This window comes from Ipomoea nil, unplaced genomic scaffold (genome assembly GCF_001879475.1).
Source record: "Ipomoea nil cultivar Tokyo-kokei standard unplaced genomic scaffold, Asagao_1.1 scaffold3147, whole genome shotgun sequence".
NCBI lineage: Eukaryota > Viridiplantae > Streptophyta > Magnoliopsida > Solanales > Convolvulaceae > Ipomoea > Ipomoea nil.
In genome coordinates this window covers 1,617,027-1,642,810 of record NW_017619575.1, presented here as the reverse complement: position 1 = coordinate 1,642,810, position 25,784 = coordinate 1,617,027, and the positions used below count along the sequence as shown (strand labels likewise).

General features: G+C 33.6%; 3 protein-coding genes across 3 annotated transcripts; 1 reads left to right on the top strand and 2 right to left on the bottom strand.

The window, feature by feature from the left end:
• Window positions 1–442: 442 nt before the first annotated feature.
• Window positions 443–3,334, top strand: LOC109167046 ((-)-alpha-terpineol synthase-like). Its single transcript, XM_019315950.1, has 8 exons — window positions 443–579; window positions 748–864; window positions 1,136–1,307; window positions 1,404–1,776; window positions 1,867–2,085; window positions 2,193–2,331; window positions 2,507–2,755; window positions 2,844–3,334. The coding sequence occupies exons 1-8, from the start codon at window positions 493–495 to the stop codon at window positions 3,144–3,146; spliced, it is 1,659 nt and encodes a 552-aa protein (XP_019171495.1). The 5' UTR covers window positions 443–492; the 3' UTR covers window positions 3,147–3,334.
• A 297-nt stretch (window positions 3,335–3,631) lies between these two features.
• On the bottom strand, window positions 3,632–6,903 carry LOC109167313 (alpha-farnesene synthase-like). The gene is made up of 7 exons (XM_019316348.1): window positions 6,705–6,903; window positions 5,853–6,123; window positions 5,264–5,624; window positions 4,932–5,150; window positions 4,496–4,637; window positions 4,074–4,319; window positions 3,632–3,956 (listed from the first exon to the last, which is right to left on the bottom strand). Exons 1-7 carry the CDS (start codon window positions 6,852–6,854, stop codon window positions 3,648–3,650), a joined length of 1,698 nt encoding a protein of 565 aa, XP_019171893.1. The 5' UTR covers window positions 6,855–6,903; the 3' UTR covers window positions 3,632–3,647.
• A 3,761-nt stretch (window positions 6,904–10,664) lies between these two features.
• On the bottom strand, window positions 10,665–13,581 carry LOC109167314 ((-)-alpha-terpineol synthase-like). Its single transcript, XM_019316349.1, has 7 exons — window positions 13,414–13,581; window positions 12,999–13,257; window positions 12,509–12,881; window positions 12,114–12,332; window positions 11,872–12,010; window positions 11,284–11,532; window positions 10,665–11,195 (listed from the first exon to the last, which is right to left on the bottom strand). The coding sequence occupies exons 1-7, from the start codon at window positions 13,498–13,500 to the stop codon at window positions 10,896–10,898; spliced, it is 1,626 nt and encodes a 541-aa protein (XP_019171894.1). The 5' UTR covers window positions 13,501–13,581; the 3' UTR covers window positions 10,665–10,895.
• Between the last annotated feature and the right edge of the window lie 12,203 nt (window positions 13,582–25,784).

Below are 25,784 nucleotides of genomic sequence, written 5' to 3'. Positions count from 1 at the left end.
CAATATTGTATATTAAAATACACATAAACTCCTAGCATAATACATATAATCTAACATAATACATAATACACATAACCTTTTAAAATAATAAACATAAATTCTTAACTCAGTGGAAGAAAAAATGGATCCATTGGAAAAGAAGGTGTGAGTCAAAACTGAACACCTCTTTAATCTGAGATTAGTCAAAAATAGTAAGGGTCAAAATTAAAGAGGTGTTCATTTTTTCCTCCACCATTTTCTGAACACCTCTTTAATCTGAGATTAGTCAAAAATAGTAAGGGTCAAAATTAAAGAGGTGTTCATTTTTTCCTCCACCATTTTCCTCACACCTTCCCTGGTGCACGATATAATTTGCCACACAATCGCGAATACTCTATTCCCTCTATATATATGAGCCCACTATACAATTCATCAGCCATCTGCCTATTAGCGCTAAGTGAAATCGTTTTCTTATTACTTAATTAGTCTGTCCATTTTCCAAAATAAGTAGAAATGTATAATGGTAATAGGAGATCAGGGAATTATAAACCAAACATCTGGGATGATGATTATGTGCAATCTCAAACCACTATCTACACTGTAAGCTACACATAAAATTAAGAGTACTTTATATTAATGTTATGTTTTCTTTTTCATAGGGTACCGCCCTATTCCTCTCCTCGTAGTGATACAGATCAGATAGCGTTTTTCATTTTCTTTATGTTTTAATTATCTGGTGCATGCGTGTATTATATTCTACTATTACAGGGAGAAGAGTTCTCTAAACGGGCAGCTGAGCTAAAAGAAGGTGTGAGGAAAATGGTGGAGGAAAAAATGGATCCATTGGAAAAGCTTGAGCTTGTGGATCTCCTGCAAAGACTGGGCGTATCAGGGCCGGATTTTAGGTTTTTGGGGCCCTGTTCTGGTAAATAACTGAGGCCCTCCAAAATCATAATTTTTAATATGCAAGTTTCGAACCTTTAACCTCCCAGTAAAAATACAATAAATACACATTGCTATCATCTCTTCATAGAACCTTTTAAGTTTAATTGAAAACTTTTAATTTTTATATCTAAACTAGCTCAGTAAATATTAAATATTGGACCTCTAAAATTTGGGGCCCCTCTAAAACTGGGGGCCCTGTGCGGTAGCCCAGCTTGCACAGCCTAAAATCCGGCCCTGGGGCGTATCCTATCATTTTGAGGATGAAATACAGCATGTTTTGGAGCATATATACACCTCTTGCTACTATAATGGTGATCAAGATTTATATGCTACTGCTTTGCAGTTCCGGCTGCTTAGACAGCACGGCTACAAACTCCCTCAAGGTACCTAGATACTTTCAACACCCATGCACGCACTCCCCAGAAATAAAAACACTAAAACATATATATAATTAAACCTCGTATTTGTTTTTGTTACAGAGGTTTTCTGTGGTTTCATGGACGACCAAGGAAATTTTAAGAGAAGCTTGAGCGAGGATACCAAGGGAATCCTTAGTCTGTATGAAGCAACATACCTATGCATGGAGGGTGAGAGCATTATGGAAGCAGCCCAACGTTTCTCCACTAAACATCTTAGAGAAATCCAAAACATGAAGGTCATATTAGATCAAGATCTGGTGGACCATGCTCTAGAAATGCCTCTATACTGGAGGGTGCAGAGGTTTGAAGCAAGATGGTTCATATCCGTTTATGAAAAGAGACACGATATGAATCCAGTTTTATTGGAGTTTGCTAAACTGGACTACAATATGGTTCAAGCCAAATATTTGGAGGAAATAAAGCAAATGTCCAGGTGAGTGCATGTGCATACGTACACTTGGTTTTAATGCAACCTAGACAAATTTAAAAAAAATAAAAATTCATATATAATATTATATTATAGGTGGAATAAAGATATCCGTCTAGCGGAAAAGATGAGCTTTGCTAGGGACAGGTTGGTGGAGGGTTTCTTATGGGCTATGGGGTTCACTCCTGAACCTCAGTTCGAATACTGCAGAAAGATTTCAACTAAGCTCTCTGTACTGTTAACAATTCTTGATGACCTTTATGATGTTTACGGAGCCTTGAACGAACTGGAGATCTTCACTGATGTGGTTCAGAGGTTTGTCTCTTAGCTTATATTTTTATTTTTATTTTGGTTCCAAGTAATATAAATGCTTTTATTTTTACATGGACTAATGCACTTTTTGCTGCATATTTCATATATAGATGGGATGTTAATGCAGCTGAGACACTTCCAGAGTATATGAAGATTTGTTTCCTAGCCATTTTCAACTCCATGAATGAACTGGGTTATGATGTTCTGAAAGACCAAGGTTTAAGCATTATTACAAACATAAGAAAACAGGTAATCCATATATTATATTATGAACTGCCCGTAACTAATTAATCAATAATATTGATCTTACCCATAAAACGAGAAGTCCCTTGCCCCAAGGTCCCACGTCTCGACCTGACTGGTAAATTACGCATAACAATATTGATCTAGCTAATCTGTATATAATTGCACATATATATTTCAGTGGGCAAATCTCTGCAAATTCTACTTACTGGAAGTGAAGTGGAATCTGGGTGGACATGCTCCAAGCCTGGATGAGTACCTGGACACTGCCTTCATAACAAATACTGGCCCTCTACTCTTAATGCATGCTTATTTTTGCATTACAAATCCCATTAACATTGAAGATCTGCGACACTTGGAACAGTATCCTGGAATCATTCGCAGCTCCGCCATGATTCTTCGTCTTGCAAATGACTTGGGAACTTCACCGGTACATACATGAATTACTATTTTAATTAATTTCTTTTCTTTTCTGAAACATATATGATTAAATTTGATGATGTTACGTTGTTGAAAAGGATGAAATGTTGAAGGGAGATATTCCGAAATCAATCCAGTGTTATATGCGTGAAAGTGGGTGTTCAGAAGAGAAAGCTGGAGAATACATCAATGGGTTAATTGCAGAAACGTGGAAGAAACTGAATGGAGAATTAGTGACGAAGATGGAGCGTCCCCTTCCCAAGGAGTTTAGGAGAACAGCGACGAATCTTCCTCGAATTGCTCAATTTATTTACCAGCACGGAGACGGATTTGGTGTCCGCCCAGATGAGATGAAGAATCGCATTGTGGCTCTGTTCTTTGAACCTATCCCCATGCCGTGAAATCTGCCTGCAATTCCCATCCATCCTCACCTATCTATTTATATAAAAGTAATCTGCAGATTCCTTTTCGTCATGTCAGTGGTGAATTATGCTTCACACTCCACATGGAGTGTAATATAAATAAGGAATCATATCCCTTTTCCCATGTCAATACTGTGTTTTTGTAAGATATATTTTGAGTGCTGAAGAATCCAGTAAGATGGCGTCTTCGTTCCACTACCTGTTTTTGCCATTTTGCCTCTGTAACACTAAGAAATAGTACAACACGTCCTAAGATGAGACAATCTCACACTAAAGTTATATTCTATTATAAATGACGGAAGACAATATAAATACAAACACTGTAAAAATTTCCAATAACCCTAGCTAGTAGAAAATGGAGAGATATATGGATTTGAAACTAAGTACACGCACGAAGCATTATGATTAATTACGTTAAACCTTATTGAAAATGATCACATATTACATATATTATGGACTACATAGCTTCTTTTCCAATAATTAATTGAGAGGAGTGGGCTCAATCAAGTAAGAGATGACTTGGTCTCGAGTCTCACGGTCTGGAACTCCAAACCCGTCTCCATTTTGGTAAATAAAATGCGACACTCGGGCGGTGTTTGTGACACATGTGACTAAGGTTCCTAGGGATGAGAATATTGAAGAACTGTCGTTGAAGCAAAACTTGTTGATTTTTGTCCATGTTTCATGAACCACATTTCTAATGTGCTCGCGGGCCACTTCTTCTGTTACACCTGTCTCTTTCATGTAGCATAATATCGACGAAGGTGCATCACCTCTTTCCAGTTCCGCCTATAATGAATCAAACAAATTCAACCATTAGTTTATATATATTTGGTTTTATATCACAATACAAAAATATATGACGTTGAAATGAAAATGTAATATGTCATGTTGGTATGTACTTACTGCTGAAGTGCCTTGATCATTGCACAATCTAATTATAAGAGACGAATAATAGATGAGATCTTTATTATTTTTGAGAAAGTGGATGATATCTGAGAAATCTTGAGCTACTCCTAGAAGTATATGAAGTGAAAGCACACTGCCTGATGATGATATCCATGCATTGTCTAGGTACTCCCACAATGTTGGAGTGTAGCCTATTGAATCCCACTTTGCTTCCACTAGTAAAGCTTTGCAAAAATCTGCCCACTAATTAAATCCAACCAAAAACAAAAATATTTTATTTGTTGAATTGGTTGAGATTTCAAAGAAAAATACAAAGTGACAACCTAATTATATAGCAAATTAAAACAAGGAAAAATGGGGGAGGAAATGACATGTTGTCCAACCCTAAATTGCAAGAATTTTGTTAAGAAGTGAAGTACCCCTTTTTGTAAATATGGTAACGCACAGTCCCAACCCTTCTGTTCATGGATTTGACGAGCAGTGTCATTAGTGATATCATAAAGAGCCCAAAAGCAAATTTTCATGCATTCTGGTAAATCCTCAATTCCACTAGGGTCCCACCTGCAATTAAAACATTCACACCAATAGTAGTTAGTTGTGCTGTTAGTTTGGTAATCACAACGTTTCAAGTTCGACTCTCAATAAAAGCTGCGTATTAACTTTTTTAGTTTGAGTCGGTTAGTTATAGACAACCAAGATTGATTTATCTCATTGTAGTCCTTTGCCGGTTAGGGACACAATTCGAAGTTTACCCAATCTACACCCTCATGTAGTGACAACGAGTTCCCTTACCACTAAAAAAATAAATAGATATTAAAAGAGAGAGAGAAGATTTCATTAAACAAATTAACGCACATTTCAACGGCAGTCGTGAAGATTTCCAATTCTTGTAATGACCCAAAGATGTCATAAACATCGTCAACTATTAGAACCAATTTTATGGCCTTGGTCAACCACTTCCTGAAGTTTCCATATTGAGGTTCAAATGCCACCCCTACAGACCACAAGAAGCTTTCAACCACTCGATTTCTTGTGAAACTCATATTTTCTATCAGTCCAAGATTTCTCCACCATCTAATGAACAAGGACAACAACCATTAAAATAAAAAGTGTTAGATTCAATATAATATAATTTATATCAAGAATACTATACTACAATGATAACTCAAAACTTTTATATATATTACCTTAAGATTTCCACAAGGTTCTTTTGGTGTTCAACTTGCACAATATTGAAGTTCAATTTTGCCAAATGAAGAAGCTGAGAATTTGACATTGATTCATTTTCACGTTGCAAAATTTCTCTTCTTACGTTGTACCAATTTGCTGTCAAATGCGAAGGGAGTAGTAAAGAACCAACCAAACGATTATCTGAATCTTCTGAAGTTAGATTCTTGAGGATCTCCGTGCAATAAATTCGAGCCTTGTACAATATGTCTTCTCCCTCTAAGGCCAAATGAGAGGCTTCGAAAAGTTCAAGAATTGCTTTGGGGCCTTCTTCTTCTATTGTGAACTCTCCCACATCATCCATAAAAGTCAAAAATACATCTGCCATAAATGGAAAACAAAAACATTTCTAAAACGTTATTATAATTCATTTGTACGTGCACGCGTTAAATGCTAAAGAAATCCTAAAACATCATAGTCAACTTGTTTTTTTTTTTTGAAAGGAATAGTCAACTTGCCTATTTTCACCAGAATCCAATAATGCATGGAACCCACGAATAGGTTTAGGTTACGTTACGTTGCTAATAATCATATTATGTGCGTACGTACCTTGAGAAACATGATTCCCATATTGTCTTAGAATCCTAAAAGACAAGGCAGTGGCATAGAGATCCATTTGAGAGGTAAAACATTTGTTGTTATTAACAGAGAGTAAAATGTGGTCCAGAGATTGGATGATTTCCTTCTCAAAGTGATGGGAAAGACCCATCTTCCCTATGTTGTCTATTAGCTCAAGTTTAGCTAATGCATCCACCGTTTTGTCGAAAAGGCACGACACTTCCTCTTTCAGCTTCTCAGCTCTTCTTTGGTATTTCACGTCCTGAAATTATCAATTATATTCACACAGGTTACGTTGCCGTACGTGTCAGTAAATAATTCATATATATTATCAACATTAATGTTCACTGCCTTGCATGTAATTGTACACTCGTAAATAATTCATTATTGCATAGAGTGCAAGGAGTAGCATATATGCATGTATAAGTTCATTATCTCACGCCTAAGTTTTGAGATTGTACTGTACAATGGTTTCATACAAGTTTGTATAAATTCATTATATATATATGGTGTTAACCTGGGGTGTGGTTAAGTAGAAGAGACTCATCTACCCTTAACCAAAAGTCAAGGGTTTGATCATTGACTTTATATATGTAGCAACCTTAAATCTCTAGCCCAACTGTCCCACCCATGGCTAAACCCAGAAAGAAAAAATTAAAAAGGTGGCTCATATAAGTTGATAATGCTACACAGTCCTACTAATCTCCCTCAAGACATGGACTATTATATGCTCAAAATGCAGTAATAATAAAAGTATATATATATATATATATATATATATATATATATATATATATATATATATATATATATATATATATGTAAAGATGGTTGAATACTCACAACATATTTACTCGTAAGAGACTCTACTATGAAATCATATTTCCAAATGGTTGGCTTGTAATTGGCAGTTCTGGGATGGGTTTCTTCTTTGTTGGTAAAGGAAGAGTCTAGCAATATGGGGTTAGATGGGAGATTTTGTTCACCAGACATTTTCTTAGCAGAAATCCTTGGATCAATGCAAGAGTGTTTATAAAAAGGAATTGCTATTGATGATGAGATGATTAAAAAAAATAAAAGATGTATTGCTTTATATAGGGAGATCAGTGAGCCTCCGGTCACAATCGTTTACATTTTTAAAACGTTTTAGAAAACCATATTCGAACTTAACAAACATGAAAACTCACATACATGTTATCTGCGTCGTCATGAATTTTTGTGTTGGGATTTGGAAAAAATGCAAGCCATGAAATATTTGTGGTTCTCAATTATCATGGGATTTATTAGAAGTTTAATATTATGGTTGAAACTTTGGAAGAATGATCAGGGATCGAGTCTCACCAGCGACAGTGTGGGGATGCTCTGTCGGGCCGGGATGTGGGGGCCCTTAGGGTTGGGGTTCAGCCTTTTGGAAGAAGTTGGGGGCCCTTAGGGTTGGGGTTCAGCCTTTTGGAAGAAGTTTAATATTATTCATCACCCCCGGGGTGTGGGCGAGGTGTGGGGGCCCCTTAGGGTTGGAGTTCAGCCTTTTGGAAGAAGTTGGGAGCCCTTAGGGTTGGGGTTTAGCCTTTTGGAAGAAGTTGGGGGCCCTTAGGGTTGGGGTTCAGCCTTTTGGAAGAACAGAGCCGGGGTGTGGGGGGCCCTTAGGGTTGGGGTTCAGCCTTGCTCTGTCGGGCCGGTGTGTGGCTCTGTCGGGCCGGGGTGTGGGGGGCCCTTAGGGTTGGGGTTCAGCCTTTTGGAAGAAGTTGGAGGCCCTTAGGGTTGGGGTTCAGCCTTTTGGAAGAAGTTGGAGGCCCTTAGGGTTGGGGTTCAGGAAGTTTAATATTATTCATCACCCCCGGGTGTGGGCGGGGTGTGGGGGGCCTTAGAGTTGGGGTTCAGCCTTTTGGAAGAAGTTGGGGGCCCTTAGAGTTGGGGTTCAGCCTTTTGGAAGAAGTTTAATATTATTCACCCCTGGGTGTGCGGGGGCCCTTAGGGTTGGGGTTCAGCCTTTTTGGAAGAACAGAGCCGGGGTGTGGGGGGCCTGTAGGGTTGGGGTTCAGCCTTTTGGAAGAAGTTTAGTATTATTCACCCCGGCCCAACAGAGCGGGTGTGGGGGGCCCTTAGGGTTGGGGTTCAGCCTTTTGGAAGAAGTTTAAGTTTAATATTATTCACCCCGGCCCAACAGAGCGGGTGTGGGGGGCCCCCTTAGGGTTGGGGTTCAGCTAGACCGGTTGCTCCCACACTACCGCTGGTGAGTCTCAATCCCTGGTCATTCTTCTAAAGTTTCACCTCTATGACCAGTTGAGCTACCCATGCGGGCGAAGTTTAATATTATTGATTTGATAGTACGTGGCTTATATCTTACTGTATTGATATGTCATGAAATAGTGTTATTTTTGTGTTCATTTATACTTGTTTTTAATTGGCTCAAATGTTAGGTAAAGGAAGGTGCAACAATGCATAATTTGGTGTATCTTGATTGAAGGAGGAAAAGATCGAATGGTGCAAGCAAGCATGAAAGGATGCTAATCTTAGGAGAAAATTGTTGGTGATAATGAACCAAATCGAAATATATAAAATATTATTGAATATATATATTATAGAAAGAGAGAAGAAGATTGGCTCATGTTTGGGTATAGAGACTTTACCGAGTCAAGACACCACTTTTTCCAAAGAATTTACCCACCCCTGCGCGCGAGAGAAAACGTCTATGCTATACATTCATTAAGCCTTTAAAAGACTCTTCTATAAATAGTGGGGCAAATCCTCTTCCCAAACCAATGTGGGACAAAAGCTCACTTTTTCCCTTCATTTTTCCAACTCATCAATGGGTCTACTTTGAGAATCAATATCTCATTCACCCATTATCCGTTTTGAGCGTACAATATATCAATCTCTTCGTCTCACTACGAAGAACCCGAATACACTTTGACCCGACCCAAATCAGAAGTGGACCCCACTGATAATTGTACCACAATATAGCCACTTAAAATGTCATTTTAATGCTATTTTTTCAACAAAATGAGGCTTAAAAGCATAAGGAAAGCACCCGAAAACATACTGGGGAGCGAAGGAGCAAAATGGAAGTGTGAAGCCTAGAGAGATTCACACTGACACTCACACCAAACTCACGCTGACACTCACACCGTGAGTGCCAGCGTGAGTCCACGGCTGAGTCTCAAATCAGGATGGTGATAAGTAAAAGAAGATGATAATAGTAGATAGTGGTAAGAATGTGGTTGTGTTGATAAATATATTGTCAAATATATAGTTAATAGTAATTATGATTTTCATTTATAAAATAGTTTTTAAAAGTTATCCAGTTTTCTATAAAATTATTAGAAAATGTTACCAATTTTCTAAAATGAGAAATTGTGTAAGTAAACATGTTTTGTACTTTCCAATTCTTTCTAAGAGAAATTCTTTGATTAATAAACAGATCCTTTAAGTTTGTAATACTCTACCCCTTTTCCTTTATTTTTCAGCAACATTCAACCACGTACTATAATAATATTATTCGAAGGTAGCTTAACAAATATTGTGATGTGTACATGTAAATCATAAGATATATTTTATTGGAACGGGACCAGTACTTGTGACCTTCTTAAGGGCAACCCCAATAGGAGTAACGATTGAGAGTGGCCACCAGCTGGCGGCCACTCTCAATTGAAGGCCTCCTTTATTTATTTATTTATATTTTAATTAAAAAAACAGGCTGACCAAAGTATTTAGGTTGCTCTAATTGCTTTTTCCCCTATGTTCTTGTGTACTTCCCATATATTTAAATCTATATATAAGTTAGTGGCAGTGGCAGATATATTATATTTGTGCTTGGGTAGTTTTGTTTTTTGTTTTTGCTTCCCCCTCCCCCTTTATTGGTATACGGTAATATTGGAAGCTATACAAAATGTTCAATGGAAAGTTTAAATGAGCTAAATGCTTCTAGAACTTGACCAGAAATTCAATTTTTATATTTTCATATTTATTAATTTTCCAGCAAAATGGTTATTTGCAAATACTTTCCTCAAAATTACTTTCTGAAAAGTTTAATTGAGAAGACTATTTTGCAAAAATCAGGTTCAATCTTGCCATAATAGCAAAATCAACCAAAATGAAGAATACTTATAACAACATTCAACACCGACATAGAAGAAAATATATGATTCCTTATTTATATTACTAAATTTTCAAATTGACCATCTATTTTTGCTTATTTATTTTTGCTTCTCCCACATGATGTCCTCCGAGTATAATGATTTTGTCACGTTTAGTCCTAAACTTTCAAATTGATCATCTGTGGTCCTTCGACTTTTAAATGTAACCATTCATAGTCCAAGTTAACCACTCATAGTCGATCAACTTTCGAAATTTAACTAACTGTGGTCCTTTCAAGAGAACTACGGTTGGTTAAGATTTAATAGTTGAAGGACCATGAATGATTAACTTAGACCACGGATGGTAACAATTTAAAAGTCGAAGGACCAAAGATGATTAATTTGAAAGTTTAAGAATAAACATAACAAAATCACTATACTCGAAGGACCTCAGATAGTATTAACTCATTGGAATGAAGCTCGACAAAATGTTCAATGAAAAGTTTAAATGAGCTAAATGCTTCTAGAACTTGACCAGAAATTCAATTGGTATATTTTCGAATAATACTAAACATATTTATTAATTTTCCAGCAAAATGGTTATTTGCAAATAGTTTTCTCAAAATTACTTTCTGAAAAATTTAATTGAGAAGACTATTTTGCAAAAATCAGGTTCATAATAACAAAATAAACCAAAATGAATATTACTTATAACATTCAACACCAACATAGAAGAAAATATATGATTCCTTATTTATATTACTAAGGAATTACAGGCAGATTTCAGGGAAGGGGAATGGGTTCAAAGAACAGAGATGCTATGCGATTCTTGTTGTGATCTGGATCGGACGAACACCAAAGCAGATTTCACCACTGACACGACGAAAAGGAATCTGTAGATTACTTATATATAGATTTAGATAGCTGAGGATGGATGGGAATTGGCCGCAGGCAGATTTCACGGCATGGGGATGGGTTCAAAGAACAGATCCACAATGCGATTCTTCATCTCATCTGGGCGGACACCAAATCCGTCTCCGTGTTGGTATATAAATTGAGAAATTCGAGCAAGATTCATCGCTGTTCTTCTAAACTCTTTGGGAAGAGGACGCTCCATCTTCACTAATTCTGTGTTCAGTTTCTTCCACGTTTCTGCAATTAAGCCATTGATATGCTCCCCAGCTTTCTCTTCTGAACACCCACTTTCACGCATATAACACTGGATTGATTTCGCAATATCTCCTCTCAGCATTTCATCCTTTTCAACAACGTAACATCATCAAATTAATCATATATGTTTTCAGAAAAGAAAAGAAATTAATTAAAATAGTAATTCATGTATGTACCGGTGAAGTTCCCAAGTCATTTGCAAGACGAAGAATCATGGCAGAGCAGCGAATGATTCCAGGATATTGTTCTAAGTGTTGCAGATCTTCAACGTTAATGGGATTTGTAATGCAAAAATAAGCATGCATTAATAGTAGAGGACCAGAAATTGTTATGAAGGCGGTATCCAGGTACTCATTCAGGCTTGGAGTATATCTACCCACATTCCACTTCACTTCCAGTAAGTATGATTTACAGAGATTTGCCCACTGAAATATATATATATATATATATATATATATATATATATATATATATATGCGCAAATATACACAAATAAGATTAATCAGAACAGTAATAAAATATATACTTTTCGCTTTTTACTTTATTTTCTACTTCTCGCGGTGACTGTGGCATACTTTCATTGATCCATAAAAAAGTATGCCACAGTACAGTTTTGATTTTTTATTTTCTATTTCTTTAATAAAATCCTGAAATTTTACTCCTTTGAGTACACTTATCATTTCTGGAATCAAGACAGCTTAATTATCTGGTTAATAATACTGATCTCTGGTTTAGTTACTGGCCGTGAATAATATATGGATTACCTGTTTTCTTATGTTTGTAATAATGCTTAAACCTTGGTCTTTCAGAACATCATAACCCAGTTCATTCATGGAGTTGAAAATGGCTAGAAAACAAATCTTCATATACTCTGGAAGTGTCTCAGCTGCATTTACATCCCATCTATATATGAAATATATATGCAATAAAAAGTGCATTAGTCCATGCAAAAATAAAAGCATTACTTGAAACATGATTCATATATAAGCTAAGAGATCAGACAAACCTCTGAACGACATCAGTAAAGATCTCCAGATCGCCCAAGCCTCCGTAAACATCGTAAAGGTCATCAAGAACTGTTAACAGTACAGCGAGCTTAGTTGAAATCTTTCTGCAGTATTCGAACTGAGGATCAGGAGTGAACCCCATAGCCCATAAGAAACCCTCCACCAACCGGTCCCTTGCAAAGCTCATCTTCTCCGCTAGACGGATATCTCTATTCCACCTATAATATTATGGAAAAAAAAAAAATTAGAAAATTCTTTGATTTCTTCCATCTTTGCAACTACATATATATGGCAAGACTGGTAGCTAGATTGATCTAATTATTTATTTATTTATTTATTGAAGTTTGTTTCATTTGTCTAGGTTGCATTAAAACCAAGTGTATGCACTCATCACCTGGACATTTGCTTTAATTCCTCCAAATATTTGGCTTGAACCATATTGTAGTCCAGTTTAGCAAACTCCAATAAAACTGGGTTCATGTTGTGTCTGTTTTCATAAACGGATATGAACCATCTTGCTTCAAACCTCTGAATCCTCCAGTATAGAGGCATTTCTAGAGCATGGTCCACCAGATCTTGATCTAATATGACCTTCATGTTTTGGATTTCTCTAAGATGTTTAGTGCAGAAATGTTGGGCTGCTTCCATAATGCTCTCACCCTCCATGCATAGGTATGTTGCTTCATACAGACTAAGGATTCCCTTCGTATCCTCGCTCAAGCTTCTCTTAAAATTTCCTTCGTCGTCCATGAAACCACAGAAAACCTCTGCAAAAAAAAAAAAAAAAAAAAAAAAAACAGAAACCATGTTTCTGTCTTATCATACGAGGCCAGGTTTAGTTATATATTCTAGGGAGTGCTTGCATGGGTGTTCAATGTAGGTACCTTGAGGGACTTTGTATCCCTGCTGTCTAAGCAGCCGGAACTGCAAAGAAGTAGCATATAAATCTTGATCACCATTACAGCAGCAAGAGGTGTACATATGCTCCAAAACATGGTGTATTTCATCCTCAAAATGATAGGATACGCCCAGTCTTTGCAGGAGATCCACAAGCTCAAGCTTTTCCAACGGATCCATTTTTTCCTCCACCATTTTCCTCACACCTTCTTTTAGCTCAGCTGCCCGTTTAGAGAACTCTTTTTCCTGTAATAGTAGAATGCATGCATGCACCAGATAAAACATAAAGAAAATAAAAAACGCCATCTGATCTGTATCAGTACGAGGAATATATAGTTACCTTATGAATAAGAAAACATAACATTAATATAAAGTCTTAATTTTATGTGTAGCTTAGCTTACAGTGTAGATAGCGGTTCTAGATTGCACATAATCATCATCCCAGATGCTTGGTTTATAATTCCCTGATCTCCTATTACCATTATACATTTCTACTTATTTTGTAAAATGGACAGACTAAGTAATAAGAATACGATTTCACTTAGCGCTAATAGGCAGATGGCTGATGAATCCAAGAGTATCGAAGAGTGGGCTTATATATATAGAGGGACTAGAGTATAGTAGGCGCCGATGACTTCTAAATTAATTGAAAAGTCATGCATCCATGATTGCGTAATTATCAATTATTGTAAGATTAATTACTGAAAATATTCAACCTTTTTGTTTTAATATTATATTGTTGAAAAAAAAAATCATAAAATTATCATTTTAACTGGTTATTTTATGGTACAAATATATGGAGGATCCACTTTTTATTTGGATTCAGTCAGGTAGATTCGAGTTCTTCGTAGTAATATGGAAAAAAAATCTATATATTATAAGCTCAAAACAGATTCTCAAAATAAACACATATGGGTTGACAAGGCTTATAAATAGTCTTTGCCCCGCATTGAAAAAAAGAATTGGATTTGCACCATTATATATACAATATACATTCAAAAAAAGTTTGAATTATATAGTTTTGAGACTCTAATCTCTTTTATGCTTCCAAACATTGCACCACTATAATACTTGCTGTACACAACTGGAAATTATAGAATTTCCGACCACCTGAAAGTGATCTTAAATTAAGTCGAAAGTCTTGTTCCGACCACTTTTGGTATCCGGAAAACCCTTTGTTGCTATTTCCGACCACTTTTTGCTTTTGACTTGATTAAAGATCACTTTCAGGTGATCGGAAATTCAATAATTTCCAGTAGTGGTATTTCATCCTCAAAATGGTAGGATACGCCCAGTCTTTGCAGGAGATCCACAAGCTCAAGGGTTTCCAATGGATCCATTTTTACCTCCACCATTTTCCCCACAACTTCTTTTAGCTCAGCTGCTCTTTTAGAGAACTCTTCCCCCTTTAATAGTAGAATACATGCATTATGCATGCACCAGCAAAAAAAAAAAAAAAAAAAAAAAGATTCGGATTCACTTGTATGATTCTGTATGACATCGTATTTCCAAATGTTTGGCTTGTAATTTGCAGTCTTTCGATGAAGCTTTTCTTCGTTCTTGTTAATGAAAGACTTAGGCCTCATCTGGTACAAAGGGTGTTTTGTGGACCTAAAATTTTCTTAGGAGAAAAAAAAAAAAAAAAACATCTCAATCATATATAAAAACTGATTTGTTTATAATATAAAAACGTCACATCTTGTCTTTTGTTTAGTCAATTGATGATGAATTTTCCTATATCGATCTTGTCTGATGATCTTTAATTGATTGATTTGTTTGTTTTTTGAGGCAGTAGAACTCTGAGCCACACGTACTATAACTTCACCGAGAATTCCTAATTAATTTATTATAGGAAAATACTATTAGTATTCTCCTTCTCTACTCCCAACATCTACTCCTATGCTTATAATTTTGATATAGACATTTTTACAGGAGTCCATATTAAAAAAAATAATAATAACTTATCAGTTCTCGCTACATCATGCCTAAATTTGAGGAAGTAAAATTTTAAAGTATATGTAAGAGAACTCTTTATTATAGTGTAGTAGTATGATATTAAGACCGACTACTTTTCAATTCTTGTAAAATTAACAAATTTATCAAAATATTAGCATTGTTCAAATAATCAAATGCATTTTTATTATTATTATTATTATTTTTTTTTTTTTTGTGTAGTGGCAAGAGAAATTTGAGGGCAATATTTAACCGTGAGCAATGAGTAAACTATACTCTTATATAATAACTCACAAATTGTAAAAGAAAGATAAACTACATTAAATAAAATCTTATGCAACGAAAAATAAAAGAAATCCCTAAGGGTCTAGGTATAATTTGGGAAAAGAAGCAAGAATATATATATATATATATATATATATATATATATATATATATATATAACACATTGAAACCATGATCTAGTAGATTGAACAATTGAACATACATAAATAAATAAAAAAATGATGGGGTCATTTTATGAGGTACCCGAAAAGTAGGGATCGATGACAATGAGTTGAGGACTTGAGTGTGGGTCAGGGAGGGCTACATCCACCATATGACACATTTTATACTTTCTCCACTCACTCCCAACACCAACCTGCATCGAATGAACTTTTTCAAAATTCACCCTAGCTCTACTAAGTGTAAGTGCCCACTATAAATACCAACATTTATTATCTTATTAATTTTTTTAAAAATAATATTTAAATTATTTATATATAATAAATAATAAAATTCACTACTTATATTAAAACATAAAATAATAAAAAATATTTAAATATAATAATTAATTTTTTTTTAAAAAAATAAACTTATTAGTTTACTAAAAAGTTAACCAAAAATATAGAAACTTTTATAATTAACTACATACTAATACTTATCTTACTTTTAATTAATTTTCACACACACACACACACACACACACACATATATATATATATATATATATATATATATATATATATATATATATATATATATATATATATATAGGTGGATTGTCAGGTGAAATTTTAAGTGGATTTTGTACATAAAATTTAAATTAAACTTGACCCACATTGAATTTTATTTTGTAAGACTCATCCTATTTCACCACCATTATCACCCAAAAAAAAAAAAAAAAAAAAATTATTCATGTGGGATGAATTTAAATACGGGGCGAATTAAAATTATTATCATCCCTAGTGAGAAGTAAATATACTCAACTATATTCATTATTACCATGAGTTGATAGTTCATAGGGATAGTCTTCCCTTTCATGTTCTTTCAATTCGTTCCCAACATGGACAGATTCAGAATGGGGACGTAAGGGCAGTTGGTCCCCTGCCTTCACTCCACCCCATTATATATATATATATATATATACCCGACAACAAATCAACAACCTCACCTTTGTTGTTATTGTACTACTACACGTTTTCGATTGGAATACCGCCTATTTTATATGGTTGGCTGGTTAAATTTTGCATTATCTTTTTAAAAGATATTTAAAAGGTGTATTAATTTTTAGTGATAGGGTAAATCCATAGTGATTATTTGAATGTGTAAATTAGGAAAGATTCTGTGTAATGAATTCAAGCGAGAAGGTATTTGTAAGAATTAAATTTGTGATAACTCTATTACCCAGTCACTTCTTTTGAAGCTAAAAGGTGTATTATTTAATAAAATATTAAAGACAGTGTTGTTTATTTATTATTAATATTGTTGTTGTTGTTGTTCTGCGAAAAGATTTCATTAGCAGTGTAGTAGAGAATATTGTTTTATTTTTTTTTTTCTTTTTAGTTACTGAATGGTAAAAAAAAAATAGTTACTCACCATCCTTGTAAGCAGGCAACCTGATGAAATGGATGAAAACCTACTATCAGGTAAAATTGTATACATTTGGAGTATCCAGTGGTTTAATTGCACTCTTTTTTCGTTCAGTGACCTAATTGCACTTTCAGGTTACGTTCAATGGTCAATTTGGACCTTATTCCAATTCAGAATTACCGCCAAAGACAAATGACCTCTAGTAGAATTAACTCGATTGAAAATATACCTTAATTTTATAGCTTAGCTCTCCAATTTATTTTGCTAACTGCAATTATATTAGAGAAAGGTTCGTCAAATTTCTTTTTATTTACTATTACCCCTCGCCTTCTCCAGTGAGAAGGCAGCCGTGCGGGTAGCCTTCTCACCGGGGAAGGTGATGGGTTGTTTTTTTTTTTTTTTTTTTTTTAAATGTTTTAATGTTTATTTTTGAAAAAAAATAAATAATAAATATTTTTAAAATAAAAACATAATGTTTGATTTACTTTAATAAATGTGGTGCAAATAGCAATTTTCTATTTACACCACCTATAAAGCTAGCACACTTATCAAAGTGTGGTGTAAATAGCAATTATGGTGGTGCAAATAGAATTCTCCATATGCGGTATTGTTTATGAGATTGACAAGAAAAATAATTAAGGAAAAGGGATCCAAGACGTGTGATACCCAGATTGTTCTTAAACTGATTTGCTACCTCTCAATGGTGCTAGAAGCGTTGCAGTCTTAGTCTCTCAGGATAAGATGAATTAACGATACTATAGTTTGAGCACTCGAACTATAGTACCATCGGCGAACTAGAACGGCTTGATGAACACAAGCTTTTAGGAATGAATTGAATTGAATGGGTAGAGTTTCAATTGAGAAAGAAAGACAACTTAGGGAAAGATAAAAAAAAAAAAAAATCTTGGCTCATAAAATTCTTCCCAAACACATAGGTATATATAGTGGATTAATTAAATCCCAGCATTAAGTATTTCACATCAATCCAATTTAATAATTAAATTATAATGTTTGAAGCGGTTATATAATGTTATATCTATTATTATAATAATATTTGCAGTTACAAAATTAAATACAATTAATTCTTACCGATTAATAATAACTTGTTCCAAAAACACCTAAGCGGCATATGGCATATGTGATTTTACTTCTATGTTTAAAAAATAAATTTAGGGAAAATTTGAAGAGTATTTAGGAAATGCATTTTTAATTTGTTCAATACCAAAAATCACGTTTACTACCTGAGTTTTGTGTATATTTGTCTGGATTTCAAAAGTTGTATATTTTTAATTGTCTAATTAATTCGATAAAATTATGCACATGTTTCCTCTCAAATAAAAAAAAAAAAAAAAAATATGCACATGTCAGTCAATTCCCCATAAGTATGGACCACATTAGCCACGGCAGGATGCAAAGGAAGGCCGCGCCGCAACTGATTCCAAGTCTCTATGGATGCCGTCCGAAGCTCTCTTCTATATGGCGAAATCATTTATTCGTAAAGAATATATGATATAAAGAGTAAGTCTTCCGTGAGATCGTGAAATATATATTTTTTAGTTAATAAATTATAATATTTTTTATGATTCATATAAAGTATTGTCTTTTAACTAAAAAATAGTACAACATATTTTAAGATGAGACAATCTCAAACTAAACTTATTCTATTATAAATAACGAAAGACAATATAAATACAAACACTGTAAAAATTTCCAATAACCCTAGCTAGTAGAAAATGGAGAGATATATGGATTTGAAACTAAGTACACGCACGAAGCATTATGATTATTTACGTTAAACCTTATTGAAAATGATCACATATTACATATATTATGGAGTAAATAGCTTCTTTTCCAATAAATAATTGAGAGAAATGGGTTCAATCAAATAAGAAATGACTTGGTCTCGAATCTCACGGTCTGGAACCCCAAATCCGTCTCCATTTTGGTAAATAAAATGCGACACTCGGGCAGTGTTTGTAACACATGTGACTAAGGTTCCTAAGGATGAGAATATTGAAGAATTGTGGTTGAAGCAAAACTTATTGATTTTTGTCCATGTTTTATGAACCACATTTCTAATGTGCTCGCAGGCAACTTCTTCTGTTATACCAGTCTCTTTCATGTAGCATAATATCGACGAAGGTGCATCACCTCTTTCCAGTTCCGCCTAAAATGAATCAAACAAATTCAACCATTAGTTCATATATATTTGGTTTTATATATATCATTACAAAAAAAAAATAAATATATGATATATGACGTTGAAATGAAAATATAATATGTCATGTTGGTATGTACTTACTATTGAAGTACCTAGATCGTTACACAATCTAATTATAAGAGACGAGTAATAGATAAAATCTTTATTGATTTTGAGGAAGTGAATAATATCTTAGAAACCTTGAAGATCTCCGTGCAATAAATTCGAGCCTTGTACAATATGTCTTCTCCCTCTAAGGCCAAATGAGAGGCTTCGAAAAGTTCAAGAATTGCTTTGGGGCCTTCTTCTTCTATTGTGAACTCTCCCACATCATCCATAAAAGTCAAAAATACATCTGACATAAATGGAAAACAAAAAAGTGTGCACGCGTTAAATAATGCTAAAGAAATCCAAAAACATCATAGTCAACAACTTGTTTATTTTCACCAGCTGAATCCAATAATGCATGGAACCCACGTACAGTTGGCCATATTTGTTCTCCATTGAATGTTGTCCTTTGTCAAGTTAGAGACTACGCGCGCGTGGCAATATTGTGCTTAGAACCTCTATCTTATCTTAATTTGTAACGGATCTGAGACTGCAACTATTATTCATAGATGTTTATAGGGTAAATCTCGCTCTTACGCATGTAAATCGACTATTTTATTTAATATTATTCTGTATTAGTTATAATAATTATGGGAGTAATAAAGAACAATTTCTGTAGACCAATACCAACATTATATTTATGAATCGCCATATGAATAATGAGCTACATACTAGCGAATTGTGTGATTTTGGAGATAACAAATTCATTAATTCTGATGAGAGAATATAAATACATATTTCAATATAAAGTTTACTAATTAATGTATTGTCATATGAATAATGAGGTACTAGCAAATTGGGTGATTTCGGAGATAAGAAAGATAGTTCATTATTTCTGAGAGCACATAAATATATTTTCCATTATAAAATTAACTAATTAATGAATTTTCCTATGAATAAAGAGGTACTAGCTATTACGAAACAAAATAAATAAATAAATAAATAAACGGGAAACAAAATATAAGAAAATCACAATTTTAAGAAGGAAAAATTGTAATTTATGTACTTCCATAATATACCTATTATCAATGTCATTCTTGAATTATTAGTAGTGTAAATGTTGCCTCTCAATTTTCAAAACGGTATATATATATTGCCCTTCTTGTACCGTACAGGAGGAAAATTGAGGGGCAACATTTACGGGCAATATATATATACCGTTTTGAAAATTGAGGAGGAACATTTACACCACTAATAATTTAAGAGTGACATTGATAATTGACATATTATGGACTATGGAGGGACATAAATTACAATTTTTCTTTTAAAAAAACAATGTATAACTTGAAATGCGAAGAAAGTATACAATATACAATATACAATATACAATATACAATGCTTCATCTTATACTCTCTCCATCCACCACCCACCCCAACCCGTATCAGCGGGACATTTTCAAAATTCACCCCCATTCTATCGGGTGCGCATACCCATTACGGGTACCCACAATTTATTATCTTAATAATTTTTTAAAAATTATATTTAATGCACTTACACATAATAAAATAATAAATTTCACTAATTATATTAAAATATAAAATAATAAACATATTCAAATATAATAACTAAACTGTTAAGTTTTTTTTTTTTTTAAATAAACTTATTATGAAATTGAAGCATGTACTTTCATCTCAACTAAAAGCCTAAACTGATAATTGGATTGCACATTAATTAATGGTTATATGCTCAACACGCCCTCTCACATGTGCGGTGGGTTCCAAGCAACACACGTGGATCGTAGTCGCTTATCCGGTCTGGCTCTGATACCAAATTGAAGCATGTGCTCCATCTCAACTAAAAACCTAAGCTAATAGTTGGATTGCACATTAATTAATGGTTATATGCTCAACAGTTTAATTAGAACTAAAAATTGTAAAAAGTTAGCAAAAACTATACGAACTTTTATAATTAACTACATACTAATACTTATTTTACTATTATATATACACGTGTACATGGTGAGTCAGGTGAAGTTTTAGATGGATTTTGTATATAAAATCCGAATCAACACGATCGGATTTAATTTTTTAAGATCTACTCTGATCCCCCACAAAAACCTTATCCATACAAGATGAATTAGAATGGATATCTGCGGAATAAATTAAATTTTTCATCCCTAGTGAAAGCAAATATACCCTACTATATTCATGATCAGTTGGTAATTGATAGGGATATTTTTTTTTTGTTTTGAATGTTACTGGCCCTATTACATTGTAGTATCTGTTCATATACTTTCTCAACCTACTGAAACACAAAGAACCAATAACGCCTCCACTGAGGCTCAAACTCGTAACCTTCCAAATGGAAGTCTAACTTGGGTACCATTAGACCACATAGTCTTGGTAGTTGATAGGGATATGATAGTCTTCCCTTTCATTTTCTTTCAATTCGTTCCCACCGGCAACCACGCATAAGAGCCGGGATTAAGCGTTACCACACTTTTTCGACAAAAATCTAACATCATTCTTCTCCCCCAAAAAATCTAACATCATTCTATACATATTATTGCGTGTATTGTGGTATACATCTGTGTAGACCACAATCCAAAAACACATAAAATATATTATTCTAACTAATAAAATACATTATTTTAACTCATAAAATACATTATCTTACATCAAAAATTTCATTATTCTAACACATAAAATACATTATACATTATTCTAACACAAATTATATTATCTTACTTCAGAAATTTTATTATTCTAACACATATAAAGTACATTATTCTAATACATAAATTACATTATTTTAACTCATAAAATACATTATCGTACCCCAAAATTTTCATTATTCTAACACGGGCTCATATCAATTTTTTTAAAATTAAAACGACGTCGTTTTAGACCGTGGTCCACACAGCTGTTTGGACCACGGTCCACACAATAATTTGCCCGAATCAACAACCTCACCTTTGTTGCTATTGTAATACGTTTCCGATTGGAACACCGCCCATTTTATATGGTTGGCTGGTTAAATTTTGCATTTATCTTTTAAAATATATTTAAAAAGTGCATTATTTTTTGGGTGACGAGGTAAATCTATAATGATTATTTAAATTTAAATGTGTAAATTAGGTAAGTTGTACGATAGGTTCAAGCGAGAGGATATTTATAAGAATCAAACTCTTGACAGATTTCATTAGCAGTGTAGTAGATAATATTGTTTTTTTTTTTTTTTCTTTTTAGTTACTGAATGGATTTAGAAAAACAGTTTGATAATATTATTTTTGTTGTTGTCAATAAAATTGATGTTTTTTTTTTTAAGAAAAAAAAAAGATTTAGAAAAACAGTTTGGTAATATTATTGGAAGGTAGCTCAACAAACATTTTGATGTGTACATGTAAATCCTAAGATATATTATTGTATATCTATACGTACTAACGTACGTACAGTAAACTTTTAGGAAAATGATATGTGGACTTTGACTTTTTGAGGGAGTTCCGTCATGTATCAATGTATCATGAGGAATAAGTCTAAAGGTTTCACAAAAATTAATATCATTGTATTATTTTTATGAGTTTAAATTTAATTATTGAACATATAATTGTGCAACATATTTATTAAAATGTTATAATAATCTTAAGAAGTCTATTGGAACAAAGGTATTATCGTATTGAAATTGTGGCATATTATCATGAAATAAATTCTATAGCAATTAATAGTCTCTAGCTTGAGAAAATATTTCGTCATGAAAACATGAAATTCCGTCGTCATCGCTTGAGAAAATATTTCGTCGCGAAACTCATATTCCGTCACATATTTCCTCTAAAATATAACGACGAAAATAATTGTCGTCACGATTTTGTCGCCACACTTTCCATTACAAATTTTGTCGTTATTATGCTAAAAAATAAATATTTTTGCGACGGAAAAAATAACTATCACAATTTTCATCGTCACCCTCCGTCGTAAACTCATTGGTGCAAAGATTATGCGATAATATTTTGCACTTTGCACCAAACGACGCAAATGAATTCATTCTCGTTGCTAATTCCATCATAAAATAGCGACGGAAATATCGGTTGTTGCCTTTTCCGTTGCCATATTGGCGATGGAACTTAATTTCGCCGCAAAATCCATCGTCAAAATGTGGGCGCCAAGATTTTACTGGTTTTTTTCTCACTTTGCGCCAAAAATAGCTATGGAATTTAATATCGTCACCATTTCCGTCGTGAAACGACAACGGATTACATTCTGTCACGATTTGTGATTTTTCTTGTAGTGTTATAAAACACTCAAGACAATTTTGCCAGACATAAATGTAAGGCTCATGATACTTTTCAATTCATTTAAGTGAACCTTGAATTTATTTGGAAAGTTTGGTGTATGTTTAAAGTTCTATTTATAAGGTTTACATTCTTCGTTTTCTAACTATAGGTATGTTTTGTGGTTTGATTATCTATTGGCTATGTTAATGATCGACTGTGAGTGACATGAGTGCTAACTTCAAACTTAACCGTTAGAGGTAGTATTTAAGTTAAGTTACTGGTCATAGAATAATGTAGTTAGCATGATACTAATATTAAGCTATCTCTACTTACGGCATGGTTTTAAGGACTTTAGTGATCATACCATGCGCATTTTGTGGAAGTGAGGAATGTAAAATTTTCTCGTATAATATTTTTATATTATTAACGTCTTAATTATGTGGTACAAGTTGACAATGTTTATTAAGTAGGTAAATGACTAGTTGGTTTATCAAACACTATATGCCTATATAATGTCTATATTAATGTGATATAATATATACACATGGTACTCAATTAGATTTCTCAGAAAACACAAAATATGTCATCTAAAGTTCTGAGTGGAGTGTAGGATAGAATGTCTAATCTTTTTCCTTGCAGTTCTACTGTTCCAGAAGTAATACAATTATGAAGATATCAACGGCAGAAATATTTTGATCTCTAATAATATTGCTTCTGCTGCTACGATATTAGGTTTCTCGTAATTAAGTCTTTATTATGTTTATGTTAGATTATATTTATATCCAACAAAAATAACAACAATAAGGCCTTCATTTGTTGTCTTACAAATTTGTAATTCCCTGATCTCCCGCCTATTGCCATTATCCATTTGTATATATTTTGACACATGGACAGACTACGTAATAAGGTAAATGATTTCACTTAGGCACTGTTTGGTAAAATGGTTGTTAGCTGATTGTGTTAATTAGAGGGTATAAATAGTTGACAACATTAACTGATTGTAGAAAAGTGTTTGGTAAATTAGCTGTTAGCTGATAGCTGTTTGGTATAATTTCCTTTCTTAAAAAGCTAATTGAAAAAGTTGCTTGGAGTAGCATTTTGAATTTTAGCCTTTTGGAGTTGCAAAAAGCTAATTAACCAAACATTTATATTAATATTTTAACTAAATCAAACAATTAATAGTAGTTAAATAATCAAAAATTAGCCTATAGGCCAATTTTTTATCAAACAGGGCCTTAGCATTTATTGACAGATAGCTGTTTAATTCTAGAGTACTGGAGAATGGGTTTATATAGAATACTAATAATAAAAATAAATAAAAAGATTCAAATTAAATACTCACAACGTATTCACTTGTGTGATTCTGTATGACATCGTATTCCCAAATGTTTGGCTGGTAATTTGCAGTCTTTCTATGAAGCTTTTCTTCGTTCTTGGTAATGAAAGACATAGGCCTCATCTGGGTACAAACGATGTTTTGTTGACCTAACATTATATTTTCTTAGGAGAAATGTGTTGGCCTGGTGATATGTTGTCTAGCTAGCCAGGCCGGCGATATGATCAACAGTAGTTTTATTTTCATGTGATGATAGGTTGCTTTTTATAGGGAGTGAGTTTTAATTTGATTTTTTTTTTTTTTTTTTTTTAATACTAGTGACTCTAATACAATGCAGTATTGTTCATAACTATTACAAAGAGTTAGTACCCTCTGCACTGAACTCGAATCCACAACCTTCCATATGAGAGTGCAACTTGGTGTCACTAGACCAATGTCCTTGACTTATTGGTGTTTTGTTCTTCACACAATTAATTATTATAAAATTTATAAAAAAAATGAAAATGAAAAAGAAAAATAAAGAAGTGACTGAACTCAAAACTAGAAAGAAGATTACATGTTATGTTTAATTTATTTAAATCATGAGTAATGCTAGGAATCTCTTTTAAAAAAATTTCTCTCAATTTTCCCGGCCTTCGGGTGTGGTAGTATATCTAATTAGATTATTTAATTAGTACTCTGTATTTAATTAAAAATATGGGTGGTCAGCTAATTCATGGTATCCAATGAATATAAGACATATTATAAAGGAAAGTATTAGGGGACACATACACACGAACACAACCTCTATCTTGAGAAGTCAAAGACTAAATCTCACCATTACTAAACTTAATTTGCAATAGTTATAGATGAATCCTACTCTTAATTTAAATTGAGTCCATCAGGTTGTGATCTCTTTATTTTTCAATTTTTCCGGCCTTCGGGTGTGGTAGTATATTTAATTAGTACTCTGTATTTAATTAAAAATATGGGTGGTCAGCTAATTCATGGTATCCAATGAAATATAAGACACATTATAAAGGAAAATATTAGGGGACACAACCACACGAACACAGCCTCTATCTTGAGAAGTCAAAGACTAAATCTCACCATTACTAAACTTTAAAATTTGCAA

Excerpts from the sequence above, each read along its gene's own strand:
- LOC109167046 (XM_019315950.1), top strand. The coding sequence starts at position 493 with ATGTATAATGGTAATAGGAGATCAGGGAATTATAAACCAAACATCTGG. Across the intron at positions 1,777-1,866 it reads GAAATAAAGCAAATGTCCAG|GTGGAATAAAGATATCCGTC; the intron begins GTGAGTGCATGT and ends ATTATATTATAG. Across the intron at positions 2,332-2,506 it reads TTACAAACATAAGAAAACAG|TGGGCAAATCTCTGCAAATT; the intron begins GTAATCCATATA and ends TATATATTTCAG.
- LOC109167313 (XM_019316348.1), bottom strand. The coding sequence starts at position 6,854 with ATGTCTGGTGAACAAAATCTCCCATCTAACCCCATATTGCTAGACTCT. Across the intron at positions 5,151-5,263 it reads AACCTTGTGGAAATCTTAAG|ATGGTGGAGAAATCTTGGAC; the intron begins GTAATATATATA and ends CTTGTTCATTAG. Across the intron at positions 4,638-4,931 it reads TTCACGACTGCCGTTGAAAT|GTGGGACCCTAGTGGAATTG; the intron begins GTGCGTTAATTT and ends TTTTAATTGCAG.
- LOC109167314 (XM_019316349.1), bottom strand. The coding sequence starts at position 13,500 with ATGTATAATGGTAATAGGAGATCAGGGAATTATAAACCAAGCATCTGG. Across the intron at positions 12,882-12,998 it reads GGGATACAAAGTCCCTCAAG|AGGTTTTCTGTGGTTTCATG; the intron begins GTACCTACATTG and ends TTTTTTTTGCAG. Across the intron at positions 12,011-12,113 it reads TTTACTGATGTCGTTCAGAG|ATGGGATGTAAATGCAGCTG; the intron begins GTTTGTCTGATC and ends TTTCATATATAG.